The 24,663-nt window shown below is 50.8% G+C and overlaps 10 protein-coding genes across 10 annotated transcripts; 5 read left to right on the top strand and 5 right to left on the bottom strand.

The window, feature by feature from the left end:
- Positions 1-1,298: 1,298 nt before the first annotated feature.
- GGI43DRAFT_402207 (general substrate transporter) lies at positions 1,299-4,579 on the bottom strand. Its single transcript, XM_083205667.1, has 10 exons — positions 3,661-4,579; positions 3,395-3,440; positions 3,201-3,281; positions 3,086-3,121; positions 2,933-2,998; positions 2,649-2,847; positions 2,294-2,530; positions 1,958-2,138; positions 1,772-1,812; positions 1,299-1,677 (listed from the first exon to the last, which is right to left on the bottom strand). The coding sequence occupies exons 1-10, from the start codon at positions 4,166-4,168 to the stop codon at positions 1,477-1,479; spliced, it is 1,596 nt and encodes a 531-aa protein (XP_083061614.1). The 5' UTR covers positions 4,169-4,579; the 3' UTR covers positions 1,299-1,476.
- Positions 4,580-4,961: 382 nt separating this feature from the next.
- On the top strand, positions 4,962-5,877 carry GGI43DRAFT_402205 (uncharacterized protein; the record flags this gene model as incomplete). The annotated part of the gene is made up of 1 exon (XM_083205666.1): positions 4,962-5,877. A coding segment is annotated over one exon (273 nt), but the record flags the coding sequence as incomplete, so codon positions are not given.
- Positions 5,878-6,422: 545 nt separating this feature from the next.
- On the bottom strand, positions 6,423-9,414 carry GGI43DRAFT_343517 (DUF2264 domain-containing protein). Its single transcript, XM_083202174.1, has 7 exons — positions 8,744-9,414; positions 8,562-8,661; positions 8,323-8,486; positions 7,821-8,242; positions 7,723-7,755; positions 7,492-7,622; positions 6,423-7,415 (listed from the first exon to the last, which is right to left on the bottom strand). The coding sequence occupies exons 1-7, from the start codon at positions 9,108-9,110 to the stop codon at positions 6,596-6,598; spliced, it is 2,037 nt and encodes a 678-aa protein (XP_083061612.1). The 5' UTR covers positions 9,111-9,414; the 3' UTR covers positions 6,423-6,595.
- A 973-nt stretch (positions 9,415-10,387) lies between these two features.
- Positions 10,388-11,712, top strand: GGI43DRAFT_402201 (Asx homology domain-containing protein). The gene is made up of 2 exons (XM_083205665.1): positions 10,388-10,972; positions 11,054-11,712. Exons 1-2 carry the CDS (start codon positions 10,664-10,666, stop codon positions 11,561-11,563), a joined length of 819 nt encoding a protein of 272 aa, XP_083061611.1. The 5' UTR covers positions 10,388-10,663; the 3' UTR covers positions 11,564-11,712.
- GGI43DRAFT_402198 (O-phospho-L-serine:2-oxoglutarate transaminase) lies at positions 11,696-13,690 on the bottom strand. Its single transcript, XM_083205664.1, has 2 exons — positions 12,418-13,690; positions 11,696-12,350 (listed from the first exon to the last, which is right to left on the bottom strand). Exons 1-2 carry the CDS (start codon positions 13,332-13,334, stop codon positions 11,978-11,980), a joined length of 1,290 nt encoding a protein of 429 aa, XP_083061610.1. The 5' UTR covers positions 13,335-13,690; the 3' UTR covers positions 11,696-11,977.
- A 441-nt stretch (positions 13,691-14,131) lies between these two features.
- On the top strand, positions 14,132-15,371 carry GGI43DRAFT_402197 (proteasome core particle subunit alpha 6). Its single transcript, XM_083205663.1, has 3 exons — positions 14,132-14,281; positions 14,373-14,484; positions 14,560-15,371. Exons 1-3 carry the CDS (start codon positions 14,244-14,246, stop codon positions 15,232-15,234), a joined length of 825 nt encoding a protein of 274 aa, XP_083061609.1. The 5' UTR covers positions 14,132-14,243; the 3' UTR covers positions 15,235-15,371.
- Positions 15,372-15,448: 77 nt separating this feature from the next.
- GGI43DRAFT_343432 (LOG family protein) lies at positions 15,449-16,794 on the bottom strand. The gene is made up of 3 exons (XM_083202173.1): positions 16,664-16,794; positions 16,276-16,576; positions 15,449-16,205 (listed from the first exon to the last, which is right to left on the bottom strand). The coding sequence occupies exons 2-3, from the start codon at positions 16,460-16,462 to the stop codon at positions 15,664-15,666; spliced, it is 729 nt and encodes a 242-aa protein (XP_083061608.1). The 5' UTR covers positions 16,463-16,576; positions 16,664-16,794; the 3' UTR covers positions 15,449-15,663.
- Positions 16,795-18,024: 1,230 nt separating this feature from the next.
- Positions 18,025-20,459, top strand: GGI43DRAFT_343379 (CLPTM1L-like protein). Its single transcript, XM_083202172.1, has 3 exons — positions 18,025-18,285; positions 18,357-19,134; positions 19,214-20,459. Exons 1-3 carry the CDS (start codon positions 18,223-18,225, stop codon positions 20,338-20,340), a joined length of 1,968 nt encoding a protein of 655 aa, XP_083061607.1. The 5' UTR covers positions 18,025-18,222; the 3' UTR covers positions 20,341-20,459.
- A 632-nt stretch (positions 20,460-21,091) lies between these two features.
- On the top strand, positions 21,092-23,282 carry GGI43DRAFT_402189 (uncharacterized protein). The gene is made up of 2 exons (XM_083205662.1): positions 21,092-22,012; positions 22,086-23,282. The coding sequence occupies exons 1-2, from the start codon at positions 21,787-21,789 to the stop codon at positions 22,892-22,894; spliced, it is 1,035 nt and encodes a 344-aa protein (XP_083061606.1). The 5' UTR covers positions 21,092-21,786; the 3' UTR covers positions 22,895-23,282.
- GGI43DRAFT_402187 (SNAP receptor SEC22) lies at positions 23,283-24,613 on the bottom strand. The gene is made up of 3 exons (XM_083205661.1): positions 24,206-24,613; positions 24,104-24,141; positions 23,283-24,041 (listed from the first exon to the last, which is right to left on the bottom strand). The coding sequence occupies exons 1-3, from the start codon at positions 24,237-24,239 to the stop codon at positions 23,454-23,456; spliced, it is 660 nt and encodes a 219-aa protein (XP_083061605.1). The 5' UTR covers positions 24,240-24,613; the 3' UTR covers positions 23,283-23,453.
- Positions 24,614-24,663: the final 50 nt, after the last annotated feature.

Below are 24,663 nucleotides of genomic sequence, written 5' to 3'. Positions count from 1 at the left end.
CATCAGTCGGGAGCTCGCTTAAACATGGACGACCGGGTCCAGAGCGGTAGAGTAGCCTGAATCCATCACCACGAGAACTTCTGGTATTGGGCAATGTTCCACGTCTCCCACCCCCACCGGCCCGAACTTGGAGATAGACCCGACACTTACAAGGCCATCGCCGTCCATAGGGCTGGCCTGGTAAGCTTGTTTCGATGACACGGACCCAACAGCAGGACAGGCCGGCGAGCTGGTGGGGCCGGGGATGGATGTGGCTCGCGACTTGGGAACACGAGCTGCCAACGGACCTGACTCAGAGGGCCGCTCATTATCAGTATCGAGAAGCAGAATTGCAAGTGCCGAGAGTTGTGCAGCCAAGCACTTGCAGCGTCTAAGCCACTAGTCGTGGTGCAGCCCCAGTTGCTGGGACGTTGCACAGCTGATGTTTGAATCGACCCGTCAGCCTTGCATCGAAATGGCCTGCAGCCGTCCGGATCTGGAAACTACCAGCTGATATACATCCATTATCGCGCCAGGGATGCGCTGCCACTTGTTGCGGCCGGGCATGTGGTTGAAGCGCTGCCTGGCCGGACTTCTGTAGTTCATGTAACTCGGGGCTTTCGGTGCGGCCGGGTACGGTGCCGGCTCGTCAAACGGCGCACTGGCTGGGTATGCTCTGCTGGATCAAGATCTCTGGACCCCCGATTCCGGGTCCACGCTATCCCGCCGCGCTATACCCAGCCCTGTCGCGCTTTCATCACTTGCCGAAGCCTGTGAAGGGCCTAGGGCCGCTAGCAGTTGCGCTGTCACGAACCCGGCGGGCGCTGGAGCCGCCCCAGCCAACGCTTCTGCTTTGGAGCAGTGACAGGCGGCGCAACTAAAAGTGTTCAGCTGACTGACTCGCAGCTGGGAGGCAAAAGGGCGTGCTTGGGCAGCTTGAGTCAAGGATCGTTTGATTCCTTATCAAGGATGCATATTCGCAGAATAGCTCAACCCCCCCTTGATGTGAGGCGCGGAATTAGCGGCAGCGCTGCTGCTGCTGCTGCGCCGCCGAAAATATTACAAAGCTGCCCTTTACGTCTGGCCCCCAGCACTGCTGCACGAGTAATTGCGAGTTAATTTGGCCAGTTCGTAAAGCCGTCTGTCTTCCATCTTCTTACGAGCGGACCAACGGGAGCCAGGGAGCTTCGGCCGGATCAAGCTCGGCAGCCCACGATTTGGGGCTCCCCGGATGTCGTTGGCGCTTACTAACCGTCTAACTCCAAACAAGATATCCGGTGCATAATCAAATCGACAAAAGCAGCACAAGAGGCACACGGTTTACCGAGGAACAGGCATTTATTAAAGCAAATCTCATCATTTAGATGCGCTACGCATGTCTTCCGGGCCGTTTCTTCAACCTTTCAGCGGAACAAGAGCCTCCGAGTGCGCCATATTAATAGACCAAAGCGAGAAGGATGCGGACGAACACAATTCCAAGACGAAAAATCCCCTAGTTTAAGACTTGATGTCTGCTCGCTCTTCGCGAATGCTGTCGGCGGCGCCGAGCTCAGGTTCAGCTTCAACCTGCTTTACTAGCTCCGTCACGCCAAACAGGTCGTCCATCCTTTCCAGACTAAGGCCCTTGGTCTCGGGTACGAAGAACCACACGAAAAGGCCCATGATGAAGCAGAAGCTACCAAACATGAAGAACATGCCCTAATAGGAAGTAAGAAGATCGAAAACGAGTCAGCGCACTAATTCCTGAAGGATGGGATGGACAAATTTCGATTAATGGAGACGGAGCACTTACATAGCCAGCCTTGCCCATGGTGGCTTGCATAGTGAGAACGGCTATTGATTCATTGGTCAGAAAATTACGTTTGACGCTATTCGGTACACTTATACTCCAAAAATACGCCGCCGATATATATCTGGGTACTCCCCCCTCGAGGCCGAAGCACTCAGATCGGAGATGGAAAGAAGGGGAGCCACTTACATCGAGCGCACACAAAGTTGAAAAGCCATTGGGTGCCTGCTGCAATAGCCACGTTTGCCGCACGGAGTCGCGCAGTTGGAATCTCGCTAACAAGAATCCAGCAAACAGGGCCCCAGCCAAACTGGAACGAAGCGGCCCAGAGATAGATGCATGTTATGGCAACATATCCGAATGCAGTGACCTACAATAGGGGGGTGGGAAACACCCACAACTCGTCAGTCAACGGATTTCAAATGACATTTTTTTATTATTATTATTCCATTGCTGGAATAAGAAACTGCCGGCTCTCGGGAGGCAAAAGCAGAGGGGAGTGAAGAGAAGGGTACGGCAACTTACAGGTACGCCAGCAACCGGGGGTTGAACTCTTCCATAGATACCCACAATAAAGAGGAAGATACCCTGGGAAGCAGCTGTCCACAGCAGACTCCAGCGCCGGCCAAGCGAATCTGCCACAAAGACCAAAAAGATGAAGCAGGATGCCGTCTTCACGACACCGTAGACTCCGGTGGCGAATAACTGCGAGTCATTGCCTGTCATTCCAAGATTACTGAAGATTTGGGGAGCATAATAGTTCTACAAGTCACGTTGTTTATGGATCAGCCAATAGTTTCCCCTGCAACGCAACACAGGCTGCGACAAATCAAATCATGCCTGCTGCAGGGAGATCCCAAAGGGGTGAGGGTTGGCTTACGATGGCGTTGACACCGGTCATTTGCTGGAAGATCATGAGTAAGATGGAAATGACGGCACGCTTTCGGTTGCCTGGAATCGTCCACATCTCCCTGAGGAGCGTCTTGAAGGTGGCGTCTCCCGTCAGCCGTCTCTCGTGGTCGAGCTGGTCGGCCATTTCCTGGATCTCGTTTTGGACATACTCTGAGTCGGCAGGCAGTCTATTTCCGAATCACACACCCCTCTACTGTTAGACAAGCACTCCTTGCAACATGCGGATATTGGGTGTGGCGTTTGCTATCTTACCCTCGCAGGCGGATGAGGATCTGAGTGGCTCGATCCCAGTCGTCTTGTCTAGCACACCATCGCGGACTGGATTATTGGAGGAGGGATTAGCTCATTCACTGCACCTCGCTTCGAACTTGTTGGGTAGTTGCCACAAAAGGGCCTATTACGTACCTCTCAGGAGAAGCGAACATGCCAAACATCATGAAGCTGATCGTTTTTTTCGGCAGTTAGCAAGTGGACTATTGGCGATTCATGAAAAACCAATAGGCGGTATGTATTCTCTTACACGGCAGGGAGAGCTTGAAGAGTAAGTGGAACAACGTAGATTGCAGGGGCCTTGACATGTAGCAGGCATCCGTAGTTGACCCTAAGATGAAATTTCGTATTAGATGGTGTAGTTCTTTTGCCTTTCGGTTATAAGTTTTCGGCTGTTTGTTCGGTTCAAAGGAAGACAAAAGGGGCCATGTGTTGATCGCATACCAGAAAGCTACCATGATTCCGAAGACGTTGAATAATTGGTAAAAAGCTGTATATATCGAGGCCCAAGGTTAGCATAAGCTCGTTCCCTGCCTTAGTGCCGTCACCTGCATGAGCACTACATCTACACACGGGAGGGGATTCGGCTCGTAGGGCACGTAGGGCTCGTAGGGCTCATCTCATTCGGCCCATCCCCTGAGGCCCATAGGGCTGCGTCTTTATGCGGGACGGATTGACAGCCAAAAGGGACTGAGGTGAGGCTTTCTTACCTGTCAGGCCACCGCGGATGGCACGAGGAGCACACTCGGAGACGTACAGCGGCGTCAGCGCAGAAGCAGCGCCGATACCCAGTCCAGCAATAAATCTACCAATGTACATGACAGCCAGTGTTCCATTAGCCGAGGAAGCAGCCTGGAAGATGATGCCGACGATGGTTAGCATGCCGGAGCCAATGAGCGTGGAGCGGCGGCCATATCGATCGGTAAGCCAGCTGGTGACAAAGCAGGCGGCGAAGCAACCGGCCTGGAGCGTGGACACGATGTTCTGGCTCATGTTGTTCTTTGCGGTTTTGGAGCTGTCGGCGTAGTTGAATTTCTCCTGGAAGTCGGGCATGTTCAGGATGCCACCGATGGAGCCCGTGTCCCAGCCGAAGAGCATGCCGCCAAAGCAGGCCGAGAAGACGAGGGCGAAGACGCGCCATCCGTAGATCTCGTCCGGGTCGGCTTTCATGGCGTCGTTGCGCACAATGGCGCGCAGGAACTTTGCCGTCACAGCCATGGTTGGAGATGGGCTATTGTAAATCGATTGAAGCCGTTTTGGGTATGTGGGCTCTATAGATCCGGTATATCTTGGCAGGGTGTGGTCGGCGGACTATTTTGCGTGCTGCGCTATACTATGTACTATTCACCACGAAGAAGAAGGATTAAAAAAGAAGATGCTCGGCACCTAGGCAGGACTCAGAGTCTAGCCTTTGGGAGAGCAAATGAATTGAACGGGCTGAGCCTCCTGGATTAAGACGGGAGAGGCCTAATCGCAGAAGGGAGACGCTGCGAGAAAGGAGTAAGAGGGGAGGTCTCGCTGATGGACGAGGCCATGCGACGCCTGATATGCATTTTCCATTTCCTCGACACAGGCTCAGACCAGTCAACGGGCTGGAACCTCGACCCCCTGGTCGCAGACGAGGATGAAAGAGGCAGATGCCAACGAAAGGAGCAAGGCTAATGGCATGGTGCGAATCACAAATGTTCCCCAGACTTTTTTTGGAGCCGGACGGGGGTTGGAGTGGGACTCGCTTGGCAGGTATCCTTGGTATGAATACGAACGTGAATGTATCTGCTACCTGCTCCTGGGTGGTGGTCATACTATTCCGATGCTATGCTGCCTTGCATGAAGCTCTGCACATCAATACTGGATGAGATGAGCAATAGATGGATAAGCGATGCCGAGTTGCTGAGATGCCCATTGAGGCGACACGATATTAGCCGGTGATGTGATGGGGCCCCCAAGCCCACACAACATGACGCTATAGCTACACATACACACAGAGAGAGCTCTCTGCAGGCTACCATTTATCGCATTGGCTCATGTTCTCTGTAATATTCCATCACAAAATTCTTACATCCTGTAAGCAGTAGCTTTGCTTTGGAAGCTCTCTTAGGAGGGTGAGCACCAGTCTTGAATGATTAGAGCAAGCAGTGTTCGCTGTCGGCCCTTTTTTTTCTCTTTACGTTTGTCCATGTACCTTGTTGGGTCATAACCATCTTGCGATCAAACCGATTCAGCCTTGGAGTCAGCACTTTTTTTGTTTGTTTGCTGCAAGTATCATTTACAACGTGGGACGTATCAATTTGGCCGTGCGGTGACAATTTCGATCCGCCTTACAGCAATACAGCCTCTGGCAATGCATCGCAGCAGCTCTTGTTACAGGTACCAGCGCCTCTTCTCAGCTTGAAGCCACTACTGCTTTGACCTGCCGCGATCATCCTCCTAGTGTGCACGGGCTGTAAAAGTCCAGGGTCAGAGTTGAGTCGAGAGCCAACGGAAGAACCCCGTCCCACCAATGAGCCGGAGTTGCAGCAACTCGCCAAGAGTAGAGAGAGCTAGTGGTGAGCAAAGAGGACATCTTTCAACAACACCCGAAATAACCTTACTACTCCTGCTAACTTGGCCTACAGTGCTGTTGCGTGTATTCTTTACTGATTACAATGTGCAAGCAGATCAGTTGATAACCGGCAGAAACAAGCCGGAAATTCCCTATTAACCCCTCCAGTAGCATTTTCCATTTTTGAAACAATCGCGGCATTTCGGCAGCCAAACCCCCAACTGTCGCTCCGGAATACTACAGTACCATCACTACGAGTTTACGCACACCTCTCAATAAAGGTGGTGCTACCACTTAAGCTTACAAGGGGGCGCCTTTTTAACCGCTGCCGGGGAGGGGGAGCTACAAAGGCAGGGTGGGGTTCGTTCGCGGAGGCGGAAACGTTAATCTTTCGACGACTCTAATATTTTTGCTCGGCTGCCCAGGTTATGCTGTCATTTGACTCTGCTGATCTTGGATGTTCTCCAGATTCTCTCCGCATTCCCCGAGGCGCCAAGGTCTGGGCCCCCCGTCCCCCCCAGGTAGCAGCAACTTTGCATCGCGGAAAATACTTGTACTTGTACATGTAACTGCGGAGCATGCCTAAATGCAAGTACCGTGACATGAAGCGCTCGTTGCTTTCCGGGTGGAGCATCCCCGCGAGCTGCTGGGATTCATGGGAAATTTCAGTTCCTTGAGTCTCTCCGTCATTCAGTGAAGAAGAAAAAGGTTCAATAGTGTTTCCCCAGCTGTTGGAATACGCGTATAATGGTGCCATGGTTACATGCAATCCAGTGCCAATGCTAGTGTTCGTATTTTATATGTAGTATCTCGCCGGTCTCGGTTGTCACGAACTGAGTTTAAGTGGGATGAGGTTCGGTTGTGGTTGGAACGACGTAGTTTGTTTCCACGTCGATCGCCACGTTCCTTTAGGCAGAATCAGCTTAGGACGGCTCTCTTTTCTCTTTGTCACATTATCTAAAACGGAATACCTATCTATACAGTTACTTAGGTAAAGTGGGAAGAAAAAAGTGCATGGAAACAAAAGAGAATTCAAGACTATATGTATCCATCGCACGCTACCACATATATTGCGTGTGTGCACTGCACGGTTACATCCCGCTCTAAGCTGCTGCCATCTCCAAAGCTAGCCAGCTTGGGATCGCCGGCGGCTTGTTCCATCCATCTAGATAGCTCTCCTTGGGGACGCCATCGCCCGCAGGTCTGGCGTAGATTGCAGAAATGTACCATACCCCTTGGCCTTGTGGGATAGTGTGCTGCAAGGTCGGTATTGTCGTCCGACTGTCCATGAGGTTTGTGTTGGGATCGGCGTTGACAAGCATGGCCTGTCGACCTCCCTCCTCGAGAGCTTTGATGCCCACGGCTCCTCGGTTGGGCGCCGCGGCAAAGGCACCGTTGATACCCGTGTCCCAGCCAGCCGGAGTATTGAGATCGTAATTACCGATGATCTTTGGGCTGGTACCTTCGCACTTTGATTCATCGTACAAGTCTAGATATCTTCCGTTCTCGGAGTTGACATTGAGGATGGCAAATGAACCATCCGCCGTCATGACCTCTCGACCGGCTTGGATATGATGGACCCGCAGATGCCAGTTCGGGGTGCTCTCAGCTGGAGGCACTAACAACGTCTTGACCTTGACATCGGAAAATGGCTTCCATACTGAAACGAGGATAGGCTGGCCGTCTCGCTCTTCAATAGCGGCGTACTCTGACAACCTCCGCGTCTTCCAATATTCGCCACCATCATCCGAAAGCCCCAGCTGTGATGCCAGCGCATATTGCTCCAATGAAAAAAGCCCGGATGGCACCGAGTATCCAAAGGCGCTGCTGTACGCGAAACACCCGTACTTGGCATGTGTGGCCTTCATTGGATAGCCACAGGCTTGGCCCGAAGATAGAAGCATGCAATGTCCACCAAGGTAGCTTTGGAATTATATCGCATGGGTTAGCCAGGCTGTTTCTAGCTCTCTCATTGGTGGGTAAATGAGGCTGGCCTCACCTAGTAATGTGACCTGGATGTCGGATTGCTTTAATTTTTGGTATTTGGGGGCTAATGGGCTCCTCTTTCGACGTCCAGAACGGATGCTGTTCCGGAACTGCTAGACAGATGAAGGCTAAGCATGACCAGTACTAGTTGTCGGCCTCCTCCCCAAAGAGGGAGGGAAATGAGGTTAGAATGAGGCTTTCTCTGGATGACACCGAGATGTGGGGTTGCATCAATACTACTTACTGGACTTCCAGGACTGTTGTAGTTCTCGGTAATCTATATTTGTTTCACGTGAAAACAACTGTCAGCGATCTAACATTGGAGATGGTCTGGAGACTTGCATGAAGTCTAAATTGGAGTGAGTTAGAGCATATCTTGGCCACCATACGTACATACATGCTCGGGTACGCAAACCCGAGCGACAGCGTCCCACTCGAAGTCCAGATGTCACCCTTTGTCTGCCACCATCGCAGATTACGCAGCACGATGCCCTTGACCATACCCCACGTCAGGGGCGCCGGGAGGTCGACATCAGCGTAAGCCATGGCGCCCCAAAAGGAGACCATGGCGAAGCGGTAGACTAAGCTGCGGCCAAAAGTGATGGCTCGGCCTTCGACATCGTAATAATGAGCAAGGTCAAGGGCGGCAATCTGAGCGCGGTGCTTGAACTCTTTTGCGCGGGAAGGGTCAGAATCGCCAGCGAGTTTGGCGTAAAGGAGCTGAAGAAAGTGGATGGCGAAGCTAGAGGAGTAATAGTCCATTTCTACAGATGACAACAACAAATGAGCATTCCAGAGCGGCGGGATCTCAGGGGATTGAGAAAATTTAGGGGGTTAGACTGACGATGGATGCCCTCAGGACCGTCGTTGGACCAACCTTCTCCTCTATAGAAGGTATCGAGGTGCTTGATGTCACTTTCTAGGCGTTCCTCTGAGTATTTGGCTCCGTTTTGCTTGAGACCCAGGTTGGCAAAGACGCGGAACCAGAGCCAATTCGTGTTGGGCATGCTATATGACTCGGTTAGCGAAAGAACGAAGCTTTGGCATTTCCGCATGGAGATTTTTCGATTGACTCAAACTGACTTCTTCTCATTGATAGAATTTCCTAGCCAATTCTCAACATTAGTTCGCTCCTTTGCTGAAAGGCCTTTCCAAAGATCCGGTGCGACGGCCAGCGCGAATCCTGTATAAGACACCATTTTGTCAGTCTCGATCGCTTTGAATCATCCATTATCTTATATATAGAAACAGTCAGGAAATCGTACCGAAAGGGCACATCTCGACCATTCTCTGATCGTTATCACGAGGATAGCCCCAATACTCTAGGCTCTCAGGATCAGTTCCGGCTCTGATCCCCTGAATCCACCAGTCTGTGAGGCGATACTCGCCACCTCCGGCGAGCAGACACGCCAGGCCCCATAGCGGCCGAAAAAAGCCTTCTACTTCGGAGGCTCTCTGGTCGAATCTGACGGCTGTAGCTCCGGGGCACTTGACGAGCGCTTTTTGGGGAGAGAAGAAGGGCTCGAGAGGGTCGAGGAGCGTTCGGAGGAGCTCCTGGACCGATGAGCGATCTGTGATGGGGACTTGGGAGAAGGGGTGCTTGTCATTGTATCCGAGCGTGAGGGGAGCCATGATTGATTTTCAGACAGACAGAGCTGTTAATTGGATAAAGCTGCCGGTCGAATGATATGTGGGATTAATTGCCTTGATATGGATATATCTGTTTTACTATCTATGGCTATCACAAGATAAAGACATCATGAGCTCCGACAAGAGAAAGAAAAATAATATCAAGGCTAATGAGTACCGAAACCGGTGTGTGTGAGCTACCGTTTAAGCGCGCAGCTTGTTCAATGCAAGCTCTTTTCCTTTTTTCCTTCAATTCGGAATTCATTGAGCCGAATTGAGTGATATCAGACTCTAGCATCATGAATGAGGGGAAAGATGGGGTTCGGGTGGAGAAGCCAAGCGGGAACTACATTGTCTTGTATAAGGACTTGCTTCTTAAAAATTGCCATAAGTGCTGCCACTATTTTTCATGTAGCTTTTCAAACAGTTTGATGAATGGCGGGATAATTTAAGCGGATGGATATGTGATGTGTTAAAACTGGAGTTTAGGGATTGTGCCGGGTAAGTTGAATCGAGTCATGTCCTTTGATGCATGCCTGCAAACACTTCTTGGAACCCTGCATGAGGTGGTCGATCATACTTGATGGAGGGGCCTGTTGAGACTTTACCGGCTAAATGCGAGGATAATGTCTGTGAGTGGGATGTGCATGGGAACCTACGACGGGGTGGGCGATAGCGACAGAAAATAGTCTGGGTACTATGTAGATGTACCAAGATGGGCTTATTGAGGATTGATTGTAACGATGGCGAAGGCTATATGACTGGCATTCTATAAAGAGGAATACTTCGAAAAGCTTTGACTCAAATTTGTTGCGCTGTCATGTAAGCACCTACTTACATGTACTTACCTTGGCAGTAATAACAAGCCCATTCATCATCGAATATAAAGTGGTGTATCTAGGTATTATACTGTTCGTTTAATATTAAATGTGTGTTGAGCGAATGCACAGCAGTGTGAGATAGATATCATGTATATGATTAGCCATGAATAGTGAAGTCTTCGAGGTGTTATAGTATACCTACTAGTATACATGTACCTAGGTACGTTGGTGCTCGCAAGGTTAAAAACTGCGTGACGAGACCTATATTATATTAGTGACCTGATTCAGATCAAGCTCTCTTTTACTCAATGGCACAAAGGAATAGCATTCGTACTATATCTTTAAAATTACAGGCAGCAGTTAAACTAAAATTAATTCAACGCCTATAAATAGGTCTACACATTTTTAAGCATTGTATTTTCATGCTAACGAGGCTATTATCTAAACAAACGCTACCCTAGAAGAAGGAGGTATGGTCACCAGCTAATATAAACTATTTGTATTGAACGCTCTATGCCCGGATTTAAATTGATAAATTCAATCATCTCATACTGTTTAATTAAAGTAAAGTCGCATCGCTTCATATACAATAAATTCTAGCCCTTTTAGCGACATGACGCGACCTTTAACGTCCGCAATTCATCATCAGGAACCCAGAGCACCACCCAAGTGAACAATCTCAATCGGCCGTTGAACCCCATCCCGGCTATCTCATCCCAACCACCCCCACGCGCAATGTCAACCGCAGATTCAGCATCAGCTGATGCAGATTCAAAGTTGGATCATCAGAAAGCCGAATTTCCTTCTTCTTCGCCACTATCCTCGCATTCTGAGCTAGATTCCCCGCTGAAGCCTGTGCGACCGCGGCGCAAGGCTGCGGCTAACAAAAGCTACGCATCACCACCCAGAAACGAGCCCAAATTATTACCCCAGCGGCAAAAAAGGAAACCTACAGCTACCAAAAGGACTGCCAAGAAGACTAAGTGGGATGCTGAGAGCATCCTGAAGGATCCGAAATCTCCTCTAGCTACTGCCAATCTAAGAGTTTGTCTACCCCTCTCGCTTACTGCAGCTTATCCTTTGTGCAGCTGAGACATGAACTGCCAGGGCTGACTGAACGAACAGAGCATCTTATGTAATCCTTTAACATGGACTGCCTTGGACCAAGATGAAAGGACAGAAATCTTGTCGCTGTTTCCCGACAAGGGACACATTCTTGACGCTGGCACGAAAGACGCGCGGCCCAACTTTGCGTCACTCATGAACGACGATAGCTTTCGATATGACTGCGCCGCATATACAGATAATATTGCACAAGGCCGCCATGATCCGGAGTGGCTTGCATCCGCCTGGAGCGCTCATGAGAGGAGGAGAGCGGGTGACTTTGATAAGTATCTGATTGACAAGCTGGAGGAAGACTGGGGGGTTGAGATTCCCGAGGAGATGAAGATCCGGAGGGCGCCGCCTGTAACAGAAGCGGATAACGGCGAGAAACCGGAGAAAGACGAGCTCAAGAAAGAAAAAGAAAAGGCAGAGAAAGATGACCTTAAGAAAGAAAAAGAAAAAGCAAAAGCAAAAGCAAAAGCAAAAGCAAAGATAGATGATAGGATGGAGATTGATGAACTTGCACTCTAAGCCGAATGATTATTTAATGGGATGAAAGGAGATGCTTGGTATGTGGATTGGCCGAGGTGCGAGAAGCATACAATAAGATACCATAGGGCTTCACAATGCAGAGTCAAATAAGTCTCAATTGAAAGCAATTAATCAAGTGTTAAAACCCATAATATTTTATTTGTAGAGGACACCTTTAACTATACGCCCATGTTTTATCTCGATGGCGGCCTTACAAACACGCTCGAGTTTCGCTGTACTTTTCATCCTCGTTACATATCCAACGTCATAGAGCCGGATATGTTGAATGCGACACTATCATGTTCCCCAGTTAACCCAAATACATTCATATATCAACATACAATGTAAGTGTATGATGCATATATGTTGTGAAAACGCCAAATCCTTCCATTCATCTAGCCCCAAGACGCAACTTTACGCAGCGTTTGCAAAATCCACAATGAACTTGGCCAGCTTCTGCGCTCCCTCCAGAGGGATTGAGTTATATGAGCTGGCGCGAATACCTCCAACGCTACGGTGGCCCTTGAGACCAGTGAGGCCCAAAGCTGTGGACTGCTTCAGGAAGTCCGCTTCGGCGGCGTCGACATTGTCACCCCTTGTGACTCTGAAGCAGATGTTCATCCTGGAGCGGACTGACTTCTCCGGCACCACGCGGTACACGTTAGGGTGAGCATCCAGGGCGTCGTAGATGAGCTTTGCCTTTTGGGTAGAGACAGCTTCTTGGCCGCTGGCTTTCTCAGGGTAAGTAGCCAAAAGCTTCTTGAGGACTTGGCCAGCAATGTAAACGCTGAGTGGGGAGAATGAGAGTCAGTATGCTAAAGTTATAAGGGGTAAGAGGGAGAGGAAAGGCTTACTCGAAGATGCTGAGTGTGTTGTACAAGCTGTTGTTGCTAGCAACGATATCGTACTGCAGGAAGATGGGGGGAATAGGAAGGCCAAGGCGTCTCATGATTTCCGCCGAGGGCTGTGGGGTCTGGGGAGCGAGGAGGCTCTTCTTGATGATGACGACGGTGATACCGGTAGATCCAAGGTTCTTCTGTGCGCCGAAGAAAATGAGGGAGTATTTCTTGACGTCAACCTTTCGCGAAAGAATGTTTGAGCTCATATCGGCCACGACAATGGGGCCCTTGCCATCAGGACCAGGAGCCAGGCTCTGAGGGAACTCTTGGAATTCCACTCCGTCGACAGTTTCGTTGGAGCAAAAGTACACAAGAGCTGCGTCCTTGGAGAGCTTCCAGGTGCTCTCGTCAGGGATGGTGCCGAATTTACCACCGTTGCTTTGCTTGGCGTTGGCAACGATGTTGACCTTGTCCTTTCCAAAGAGTCTCGCTGCCTCAGCGGATGCCTTCTGCGACCATCCTCCGGTGACAATGTAGTCGAGCTTCAGGTCATTGTCCACTGCAGCCTGGAGCTTCTGGAATTCCTCAGGAGTGCCCTGGTCCTCGTTGTCCTTGATCTGGCTGAAGATCTCACGGCGTTTGTTGGTGATCCATGAGCCGACCAAGTTGTAGGCCGTAGCAGCGAACTCTCCGGTTCCACCACCCTGGAGGAAGCAAATCTCATAGTCGTCGGGGATGTCCAGGAAGGAGGCGAGATCTGCCTTGGCCTCGTTGATGATGGTGCTGGCAATTTGTGAGCGATGGCTGTGCTCAGCAATGCCAAGTCCAGTTCCATTGAAGTTCACAAGAGATTGGGCAGCAGTCTCGAGAACCGAGGTCGGAAGCAGTGCTGGTCCAGCACCAAAGTATGTGATCTCCTCTCTGGAAGGCATTTTGCAGATTTTTTGATGGCGTGAGGTTTTGGTGTGATGTGTTGAGAGGTTAAAAAAAAAAAAAAAAACCTCTAGTGAGTGGCTCGGCTAAGAAAAGTGTACGTTTGGCGATGGTATTTTGTGGTCTTATTATAAGCTCACCAGAGATACGACGCTGGGTGAGTCACGTCATACGATTCGGAAAAAGTTCAATGGCACCGGCGTAAATGAAGTTGAGATAAATGCGTTGAACTGAATGAGAAATTCTAGTGAGTCAAAAACATTCTCATGCTTTGTCGGGGCCTATCGAGAGCGACGGCTGAAATATTGCATCAACGCCGCCTTGCTCCGCATTGGCCGCTGTCGGAGAAAAGGGCAGCAGCTTGTTTTATTAGCAATATCATCGAGTCACGGATCAATTTAGCCAGCAATGCTACTCTAGGGATGAAGCCAGAGCAAAAGGATTGGTCTTGCTGCAATTGGGGGACTGCATTGAGCTTCCTAACCCAATTGACGCTTTGCAGTTATTTACAGTTATTTACAATTACATATACAATTATCATGACGTTTATATACTCTTCTACATAACACCCTGGTAGCCAGCTTTAAGTTAACCAGGGATTAAAATGATTTCACTGACAAGCAACAAGACACTAATTTCTTGCAGCTCCAGTGTGGCTGATGGAGAGCTTGGGCTCGGTGCTGACTAAGGCCTGGAGGGGAGCTGGCAGCTGTGGCTGGAGAGTGCCGCGTAGTGGCGTCTGCAGCCACAGGCAGGAAGGCGACGAAGCTTAGGTTGCCTGGATGCGTTTCCCTCATCAGCCATCTAAGCAGACGCCAACGGTCTTCTCTTCCAGTCGCCGCGCCGTTGCAAAAGCAAAAATCGCATTCCTTCTTCTTCGATACTTCCCCAGCGTCCAATAAATCACCATGTTCAGAAACAATTACGATAACGATTCCGTCACCTTGTATGTCTCTGTCTGACTGATAGCCCCTCCAGCTGCCTTGCCCTGGTAGCTATACTGCAAGCTCGCATAGCTGACATACCACGACACCCAGCTCGCCGCAAGGCCGAATCTTCCAGATCGAATATGCCGGCGAGGCCGTAAAGCAAGGATCAGTGGTCGTCGGAATTGCTAGCAAAACACACGTCGGCCTGTTCGCCGTCAAGGCAAGTTCCCATCTACCCCTCAGCACGACGTTGGACAAGTCCGCAAGACTGACCTGGATCCGTGTGGCATAATAGCGAAACGCCGAGGAACTGTCGTCATACCAGAAGAAGCTTTTCGAGATTGATGAGCACACCGCCATTGCCATCGCCGGTCTCACATCAGATGCTCGCGTCCTGTCCAACTTTATGAAGCAACAATGCCTGGGCCACCGCCTTACCTACGGCCGCCCGATGCCCATACACACACTGGTTGGCCAGATTGGTGAGAAGGCGCAGATCAACACCCAGGTCTACGGCAAGAGACCGTACGGCGTTGGGCTGTTGGTTGCTGGCGTTGACGAGAATGGCCCCCACCTGTTCGAGTTTCAGCCATCGGGTATGACGGAAGAGATGGTCGCATTTGCCATTGGCGCACGAAGCCAAATGGCCAGAACATATCTGGAGCGGAACATAGAGTCATTCGCCGATTGCTCAAAGGAGGAACTGGTGAAGCACGGATTAAGGGCGCTCAAGGAGAGTTTGGTACAGGACAAGGAGCTGACGGTCGAGAACACATCTGTGGGATTGGTGGGCCTGAAAGAGGGACCCAACGGCCGATCGAGCGTCGAGCCTTTCAAATTATATGACGGCTTCGAGACCAAGGAGTGGATTGAGAGCGTTGCCGACAGCCAAGGAGGAGAGGGAGAGGGAGAGGGAGAGGGTGAGACTACGGCCGCGGGCGAGGGTGACGGCATGGAGGTCGACAGCTAGACGACACATGGGATTTGGAAGAGCTACGAGAGAAAGAATTTAGATCATGTATCACCAGAGGCTGCTTGAACAGCCCGAATTGTGAAACTTGCTACGAACGAAGTAATAAAAAAAAGAAGATACCTAATCATGACATTACTCCCGTCCCATGACGTAACTATAACCTGTCTATAGATATATATATGTTTGTGATGGAAAAACCTCTATACCGTACATCATAACCAGGCATTACACGTGATAGCCGTTGGATAAAAGCGCCAAATAAACAAAAAGAAAACCAAAGGTAGAGTAGAGTAGGAAAAAAAATTACACAACAAAAAGAGCCTTAGGTCCTAGCAAGCTTGAAAAAAGAGTGCTTGCTGTAACTTGGAAACATGTGAATAACATTTGCAACTTTTTTTTTGTCTTCTATCTTTTCAAACCACCTGCTTACTGAGATCCCCATTCCAGCTTGAAGGTGCCCTCGGAAACCTGGTAGTTCATCAGGGCCAAGATGGCATCCTCGGCAGTGTTCGCCGTCACCATGATGTCCTTGTTAGGGAGCTTGACGAAGCCCTGCTCGACGGCCTTGTCGACCCACTGGATGATGCCGTCCCAGTAGCCGTTGATGTTGAGCAGGCAGATGCCGCGCTTGTGGATGCCCAGCTGGTTCCAGGTGACGGTCTCGAAGAGCTCCTCGACGGTGCCGTAGCCGCCGCTGAGGGCAAGGAAGCCGCTGCCTGGACCGCCGTTGAAGACCTCCTCGGCCATGAGCTTCTTGCGGGTGTGCATGTCCTTGACGACGGTGGTGCGGCCGTACTTTGACTCGTCGGGCACGTATTGGTTGTTCATGTTGATGGTCTGGTAGGTGCCGTCGCGCTCGTACTTGACGAGGGCCTCGGGGATGATGCCGTGGACGGCGTCGGGGCCCTTGAGTTCGCAGAGGGTCTTTGCGACTTCGCCCATGAGGCCGACAGTGCCGCCACCGTATACTGTATGTCGAGAGAGCGGGTCAGTATTAGTTATCTTCTCGGGGGCTGTGACAAAAGGGAGGGGCCTTACCGAGATCGATGTCGTTCTCAGCCATTACTCTGGCGAGTTCGCGGGCAGTCTCCAAGTGCTCGGGGTCGTTTCCGCCGCTTGAGCCACAGTACACGCAGAGCTTGGTGCGAGGAGTGCCATTGGTTTGGCCATTGGAAGGGCCGTTGGAAGAGCCATTCTGGCCAGTTGTGATGGAATCAGCAGTCATGGTGGGGGTTGTGACAAAGGTTGCTGTTGGTAGTGGGGTGGGTTGAAGGAAATAGACAGAGGCTATATGTCTTTGTAATGGTCGTCGTCTTATATATAAGAGAGAAAGGCGAAACTATATGGTCGGAGAGCCTCTTAGCTGGCGAGTTATAAGCCACAGACGAAGTCTCAGACAAAGGAATGGTAGGTGGGATAAAAGTACAGAGGATTCGGGCTATGGGTGCCGAATAGCAAAAGAGTGAAACTGTCAAGAATTTATCCTGTTGCAATCAACTCCAAAAGTCCGGTCTCGTTCAAAGAATAGAAACAAGAAGAACAGAGAATAAGCCAAAAGAAGAGTGGCGAACCGCGTCTAGATATAAGCGTTTGATGGAATGACGCTGCGAAACCGCGCCAACTCAGGTCCTCCCGCCAGATCTGACTGCTGCGTTTTCACACTAAACCTGGCCCGGCAGTCATCGGCCACCGCCGGCCCCCCATTAGGACGGAAAAACCAACTGCTGGCCCCCCAAAAAATCAGAAAATTGGAGGCGTGGGAGTCATATGGACTGCCGGAGCCATTACGAAAAGGGTAATTTTTCAAAAATTGCCAGTTACGCTCGCCGCAGCACTCGGCGGCCCAATTGGCGTCTCTGCCGGAAGTGGGACGGATCTCCTTGGGCCTTTGCGGTCGTAACGTCGTTTACACGGGGACTTTGGCATTTTACCGTCTTGTACGACTGTAATTGATATGCATTGACGTTTATTTGCTGCGGTGACGGAGCTGGTAGACGGAAAGGGGGTCAGCAGGGACAGGCCCGGTGAGGGACAACGAAGAATTGGCGTGGCAAGACACATCCGTCTGTGAAGTATTAGTGGGTTTGTGCCCGGCTGCTATTGTTTTTCCTTGTTACAATGCAAGGCTTGCTATTTGCATACCGCCATTGCCAATTCATCTGCCGCAGGGACAGATGTTGCTCAGCTGTAAAGTCTATAATGCTACATGTAATCCATGGATACTACTATATTTTATTATGCAACAGCTCTCGCTAATCGTGATGTCTATGAAGATCAATGCGCGGGTTTCATCAATGGCAACTACCTACATATTAGCATGCCCCAGAGCCGATAGAAGAGTCTCAGAACACCACCAGTAGCCTCCAATGAGAGCTTCTAGCAGTGTCACCTGGACAATAGGCTGAGTCCCGATGGCGGAACCGGCCCTCGGAAGCCATGGCATGGCATGTGTGGAGTGGATCAGGGACAGCGTGTCACGGCCATTGAAGACGCAGCACACGGCTCACAGCTTCGATTCGACCACGCTTAGGCTCCAGAATACAGAGGCAAACAGCCCCGCTGCCCCTCGCCGTTGTTGAGGCTCTTCTTTCTACCCTGTCGACGTCGTCGTGTCGCAGCGCCTGTCGTTGATTCGCCGACCCGGTTTGATGGGGCGAACCCGGCGCCGACTTGATCCGGCCGCCGGCGTCTGCCGCTGCTTGCGCTCACGCGTTGTACCTTGCTGCGTGTTTTAGTATGTGCTAGGTACTTTGTGCATGACGCCAGTGAAGCTCGGCGGCCTAGGCCCAGGTGGGAAATTTAGCTGCCAAGGCTGCGGTGCTTGCGAAAGGCCATCTTGCAACCAATCTTGCAAACACATCTGGCTGTGTGTTTTTTCCAGGGTGGTCGACTCTGCTCCAGATTCACTACAGCAAGGCGAGAAAAGCGCCTGACTTGTCTGTGCCCTACGCGACAGCCGCAGAGGCTCCATCGACAGTCTGCGCAATGTCCGACACAGCTGCGCAGAGGCCCGCGGGCCAGGCGGGACGGCGCCAAGAGGAGAGCAGTGTAAGTCGAGATGGCATCCGCTTCAGAGCCTGGAGAGATTTGTGCTGATGTTTTGCTGGTGCATTTTGTAGGGCTTCGGCATGGGTAAGATCATTGCAGCCATTGCAGTCTACTTTGGTGTCAATGCTGGCCTCAGCTTTTACCTGGCAAAGGAACAGACTGGCAAGGTCGTCACTCATCCGGAAACCGGGGCGTCCATCACAGTTCCAGACAATCTGGGCAGCATCCCGCCTTACCAGCTTCGACCGAAACGCTTGGACGAGGGCGCTACGTACAGACCCCTTCCCAAGACCATTGCTCCCATCTGGGCGCAAGACAGTTACCTGGACATTATCGTTACAATCTCGCCCTCGTTTAACCCGGTTCCTCTTTCCTCGGTGCCGGCGGAGTATGTCGTGCTGGATGAGAAGAAGTTTCACATGAACAACAAGACGGACAAGCGGTCAATCGATACTACCTTTACGGTGCCGGAATCTGTGCAGCACAATGGCACGCTTTGGGGCCACTTCTACGTTGGTCTTGCGGATAGCATCCTTGACCCCCACCTGCCCAACTATGACCCTGGACGAGCGTACCATGTCGTACACCCTCTCACCCAATACTTGGCAAAGAAGAAGTTTGTGCAAAAGAGGAATTTGCTGGAAGACTTTCCCGCCCCTGAGCCGGAGCCCGCAGAGGAGGATGCTTCAGGTCCTATCATTGCTAACTATTATCACCAAAATGCCAGTTTCTCTCTGGTCCCTGGTATGGGAGTTAAGGAACTGGATTCAATCCATCCGGCCCTGAAGTCATTCCTTCGTCTGGAGGCAACTGGTGCTCGCGATGGCTCGGGCCAAAACGGATGGTACTGTATGTCACTCCTTTTGGCTCATGCTTCCCTTATTATGAGAATTATGCTGTGAACTAAGCTAACGCATCGGTATTATAGATCCGCCACTGTTTGTCAACACATTCTGGCAATTGAAGGCCCATATGACGCTCCTAAACGACACAGTCAAAGAACTGCCGCTTCACATTGATCTCAACAACATGCCCAGCTGGCAATTCTATGCTATGGCTGCCATCGAGCTCAACTCCAAAGAAAACGCTCGCCAAGCTGCTCTCGGCAACCCCGTTCCTGGCGGTGGCGATGGATCTGAGATTGAAATGATCAAAGAAATCTTCATTGACACCAACCCCATCCTGCTCGGTATCACGGCCTTTGCAAGCATTGCTCATATGATCCTGGAGACGCTTGCCTTTGGATCAGACATTGCGCACTACCGTAAGAAGAAGGACAATGTCGGTATTTCCGTTCGATCGATCCTGGCCAATGTCTTTATGCAGACGGTCATCTTCCTGTATCTTCTCGATAACTCTCAGAATACCAGCTGGATGATTCTTGGTACCCAGGTTGTCGGCATCGTCATTGAGTTTTGGAAGATCACCACCGTTGTCAACGTCCGTTTCCGAGAAACGGCCCCAGGCTCGCTCATCCCGTACTGGTTTGTGTTTGAAGATAAACACAAGCTTACCGAAACCGAGGAGAAGACCAAGGAATATGACGAGATTGCTTTCAAGTACATGTACATACTGGCTGTGCCTCTGCTGATTGCTTACGGCATCTACTCATTGATTTATGAGTCTCACAAGTCGTGGTACTCGTTTGTCATCACGACCCTTGTCGGATCTGTCTACACCTATGGTTTCCTGATGATGATTCCCTCGCTGTACATCAACTACCGACTCAAGAGTGTGGCACACATGCCCGCCAAGGCCATGATGTACAAGTTCTTGAACACCTTCATCGACGACTTGTTCGCCTTCACCATCAAGATGCCTATCCTGCATCGGCTGGCGACGTTCCGTGACGACGTCATTTTCTTCATCTACCTCTATCAGCGATGGGCCTACAGGATCGACTACACTCGTGTCAACGAGTTTGGCCAGGGTGGTGACGATGATGAGCCTGAGGTCAAGAAGGACGAGAAGGATGCTATCAAGGATGCGGCTGAAGATAAGAATGAGGCTACGGCTACTGGGGCCAGTGCTGGAAAGGCAACTAAGAGACGATAAGCTTCTTTGCTGGGTACCTAATAATAGGCCTACTGTATCTGCTATGTTAGTTAGTGTGTTCTAAAGACATATGACCAATAATAGACGCCTTAGTTGGCTATGTATTAGTAATTAACGATTGACTATAGCGAAAAAATAGTAACAGCTCCAGCTATCCTCTGTACAGCCCGTAGTACATGTACTTTCAGAACCAAAAGAGCCCCTCAAAGAGGCCTCACGTTGGGCGCCCTCTGTATTATAAAGCCTCTCCTTTCGGCTTTGTTTCAGGATGGCAGCTAGCAACGCCTCAGGTTGGCATCGTATCTATTTTCGCTAAGATTGAGCACATGCTGACTGCCCAGGCCTTTAGGACACCTTTTCGTCAGCCCTATAGTAGTGTTTAATTCTAAGGCCACGAACGCCCCTCCCACACGAAATACCAAGTACAGTAATGGGTTCTATTTAAGTACGTGGTGGTGTCATCCCAGGTGCATTGATGCGCTAGGGCGCTGTAGAATAGGGTCCTGGGCCTAGACCAGCCGCTGCCACAGCCAACTAAAGAGGCGCGTACGGGGAGGTGGCACAGCGCCGTGCCCCCTGTACATCTCCCCCTCACTGACGGCCTCCAACTATTGGGCGCTGGGGACAGCTGTGGGCTTCACGAGCCAGCGGGAGGATCGATAATTTCTTGCGTGCAGCGCAGCGGGCTCTGCTAAAAAGGCGCTGAGCGTTTTTAGTTTAGCGAATCAGACACTGGCATCTCCAACTCCATCTCTCCATCGCTCTCCATCTCATCTCTTGCGTGTTCTCTTTGACGATTGTCGATTTCGCCGTTGAAGTCGCTTGTCTGCCCCTCGCTTTGTCTGCCCCTTTTTTTCGTCTTTTTATTTTCTTCATCGACTGCTTTATTCTGCAACGTGCGTCATCGTATCCCTATCCATCTCCGGCCGACCCACCGTCCGCGGCCAGCACAGCCTCACTTCTCTCTGCTCTCGCCCACTCTTCTCTTTGTCCTGCCCAGGCGGGTGAGTCCGGGGCTTCCCACGGCGCGAGCAACCGAATGCTGGCCACAGCCACGACGCTCCGTTAGACAGGAACCACGGGCCATATCCATAACCTTACTCATTAAGTAGCATCAAAGTGCCGGCCGTTAATCTACGTCATTTGCCGGAAGCGTCAACCCAGACTGCGAGGCTTCCCCCATGCGACGCGCCCGTCGACGGGTGTCTCTTCGAGGCCCCTTGACGAGTTTTGATCTCGATTTGGTTATTTATCCATTCGCTTCTCTTCAACATCTTCCGCTCGATTCATAAGGGATCGGCCTCCTCTCACCTGCAGTGTCACCGTGTGGCGTTAGCAGTCTTCTATTAATCAGGATTACTACTACGGTCTAGCATCAGCGCGGGGTTCGCATCGCATGCCAAGAAAATCATCCTTTCTTCGATTCTCTCTCCCCTCATCAGAGCAATGGGCGTCTTCGACTCGGTCGGGACACTGCTGGCAGACATAGCGAACATCATCTCCGACGGGCAGCGCATTCTCAGCTTTTCGGACAAGCGACATTGGGGGCAGGACGAGCGTGAGCAGGAGCGTGCGCTGAATTCGGTGCTGGACGAGGCGAGGAAAGACTTTCAAGAGCTTGGGCCGTTGGTCAATTCAAATGGACGGTCGCAGTATGAGCACGATCGCAGACGTGAGTTTCCTTGTTGAATTTGGATAGCCCCTTTAGAGATTGCCAGAGTTGCTGATATGACTGCTATCCATAGATGACACATTGGAAGAGCTGCGAGTGATTCTTGGCAAGTTTCAAGAATTGAACGGGAAGCTCAAAGACTGGAGTCGATCTGGAGGCCCTATCAATCCCATTTGGGTCCGCGAGACATATTCATTAAAACGAGAGCTACATCGAGCTCAATGCCGAGCAGCAATGCGAGTATTCACATCCGCCCGGGAAGCCTCACAACGGTGTTTAGGTGCCTTTATCGTACAGCGGAAACAACGGGCACCTCTCCGCGACGCCAAGGCTGGAGTCAAACCCGACGAAGCGACACTCGAGAGATATTTTAAAGAAGAGCTTATGGCGTGTAAGACTGTGGGAGCATTTCAGCGATTTGGAGATCAAGACATTGCGTTCGTTTGCGACTTTTGTGACGGACATTTGGTATGGGAGGATTTGGAGCGCATGCCAACGGTGCGATCGTCGACTCGAGCAGTGCCGCCAAGCTCATTAAGCTCGCCAGTATCATTATTACCCAACACATCAAATTGGCAGGCATCGGGCGTGACGAATTGTGGCCAGCATCAGAAGCAGGTTATCTTTGCTCCAGTGGCTATTGCAAACCACATTATACCGACACATGGGGACTGGGAAGCCAAGTTATTATGCCCACTATGCGAAGAGATTGGAGAGCAGCCCCAGGACGAAGATGACGATGAAGATCCGTATCGCCCCGACGAAGAGTTTGACGACGTGAAATCTTTACAAGAGCACCTCGAATGGCAGCATGGAACAGCTACAATACCGGTTGGATTGCCAACGACAACGACAGCAGAGAATAATTGCCTGGTCATGTGAACGAGTCACGCGGAATTACGAAGCATTTTTATTTTATTTCATCACAAGCAAGAATGCGGGAACAGACTTGGGCTTGGTACAGATTAGTCGTTCAGATGACGGCAGTTGCAGGGACGAATATTGAGGGGACTATTAATTTGTTTATTTCTTTTCGCAAGAAAGAAGGAGAGGGAGGCAATACCATGTCTTTGGTTGGTTCAGCGAGGCATCTGAATTAGGAGTTTGCGGCGAATCAGGTTTTACGACGTCTTTTCCCTGCTTTTATCTACAACTGAATCATTTTGAAGAGCAGCGTTCCTCGGGCTAGAGAATAAAGACAACGGGAGAGGGGCAAGAAAAAGCTGCGGAGACATTTATGATGCATAGAAAGCATTAGTTCACATAACTGTATATAGAGTATAATGGATATCCCATCAACGCCACGCTCCGCTCTCTGTGCATTGATGCCTTGATGTTTCCTCCCCCTTTTCTTTTGTTTCGCCCCCTATCTCTTTTTCACAATATACATGAAACCACAAGTCATTAATATCACTCTTCCCTCTCCACACTTTCTCACTCTTTAAAAGAACCGCCAGTAGATGAAAATCAAGATGAAAAAGCCCAGTCCGGCAAAGGGACCGTACTGCTTCAGCATCAGCTCCCAGTTAATGCGCACAGCAGCCCTCCGGTACTTTTTGCTATCGTCCCTCAAACGGCTGCTTATCTCGCCCATGCGCTCGAGATTGTCTCCACGATAGAGCAAGTCCTCGATATTCTTGGTCATAATCTTTGTAACGTCGCGCAGCTCGTCATTCAGCTTATCCAGGTTCTGCGCCGCGCGGGCGTCGGCGTAGGTCGTCTTTGTCTTTGCGATGAAGTTGTCAAACTCCATAAAGGCGTAGGGCCGCAGGGCCGGGTTGTGGATGTTCTGCGCGGTGTAGGTGGTGGTGAACTCGCGGGCGAGGTCGGCGAGGTAGGTGAAGGCGAGCTTGCGCGAGTAGGAGCGCTCGCAGATGCAGAGGAAGACGACGTCGGAGTCGATGAGGTAGTGGATGGTGAAGAGGGCGCCCATTGACTCGATGGAGGCTTGGGATTCGGAGTTGCGGGTGAGTTTGCGGAGGATTTGGCGGAGCTGCTGCTTGACTTCGTTGAGGGCGGCGGCGTCGGACTGGAGGGGCGATTTGTTAGTATTGCCTTTCTGGTAGAGTTGAGGAGGAGGTTGGAACGAACTTGAGCTTCGTCGTCGACGGAGGCGCAAAGCATGAGGCCTGGGGACGGTGATGTTAGCATTTGGTGGTTTAGTGGAATTGCTCCTGGGGAGTGGTAACATACCGTCCAGCCTCGAGATTTGTGTTGATCGAATCATTTTGATTTGTGGATGTGTGTGTACGTGTATACGTAAAAGCAAGTAGAGAAGAAGAAGAGGGAGAGTGCCCTTTCGCGGAGCAGTGATCCCCAACAGGTGCCGGCTGAGAACTACGTGTCAAGAAGACGTAGACGAAATCCTCAGGCAAGCCGCGGCTGAATTGGTTGCCGAAAACAGAAGCTACGATTTCGATTCGATGGGGATATTCAACGCAAGTTCGGCACGAATTGCTCTTCGTATTGTTTTTTTCGTCAAACAAGTGGTGTATAAATTAAAATGCCAGGGTATCGGTCTTGCAACACATGCGAAATGTCGATTCTTGGACAAGGTGGGTTTTGGGATATGAGGTGTGGCTGACGTTCCCCATGCAATTAAAGCTTGTGGCGTAACCTTTGCTGTGCGCTTCCCTTAGCTGGAGGGTGAA

Source organism: Trichoderma evansii (genome assembly GCF_050947405.1).
Source record: "Trichoderma evansii strain SZMC 28006 chromosome Unknown GGI43scaffold_7, whole genome shotgun sequence".
In the NCBI taxonomy this organism is placed as follows: Eukaryota; Fungi; Ascomycota; class Sordariomycetes; order Hypocreales; family Hypocreaceae; genus Trichoderma; species Trichoderma evansii.
This window is presented reverse-complemented; position numbering and strand designations above follow the sequence as displayed.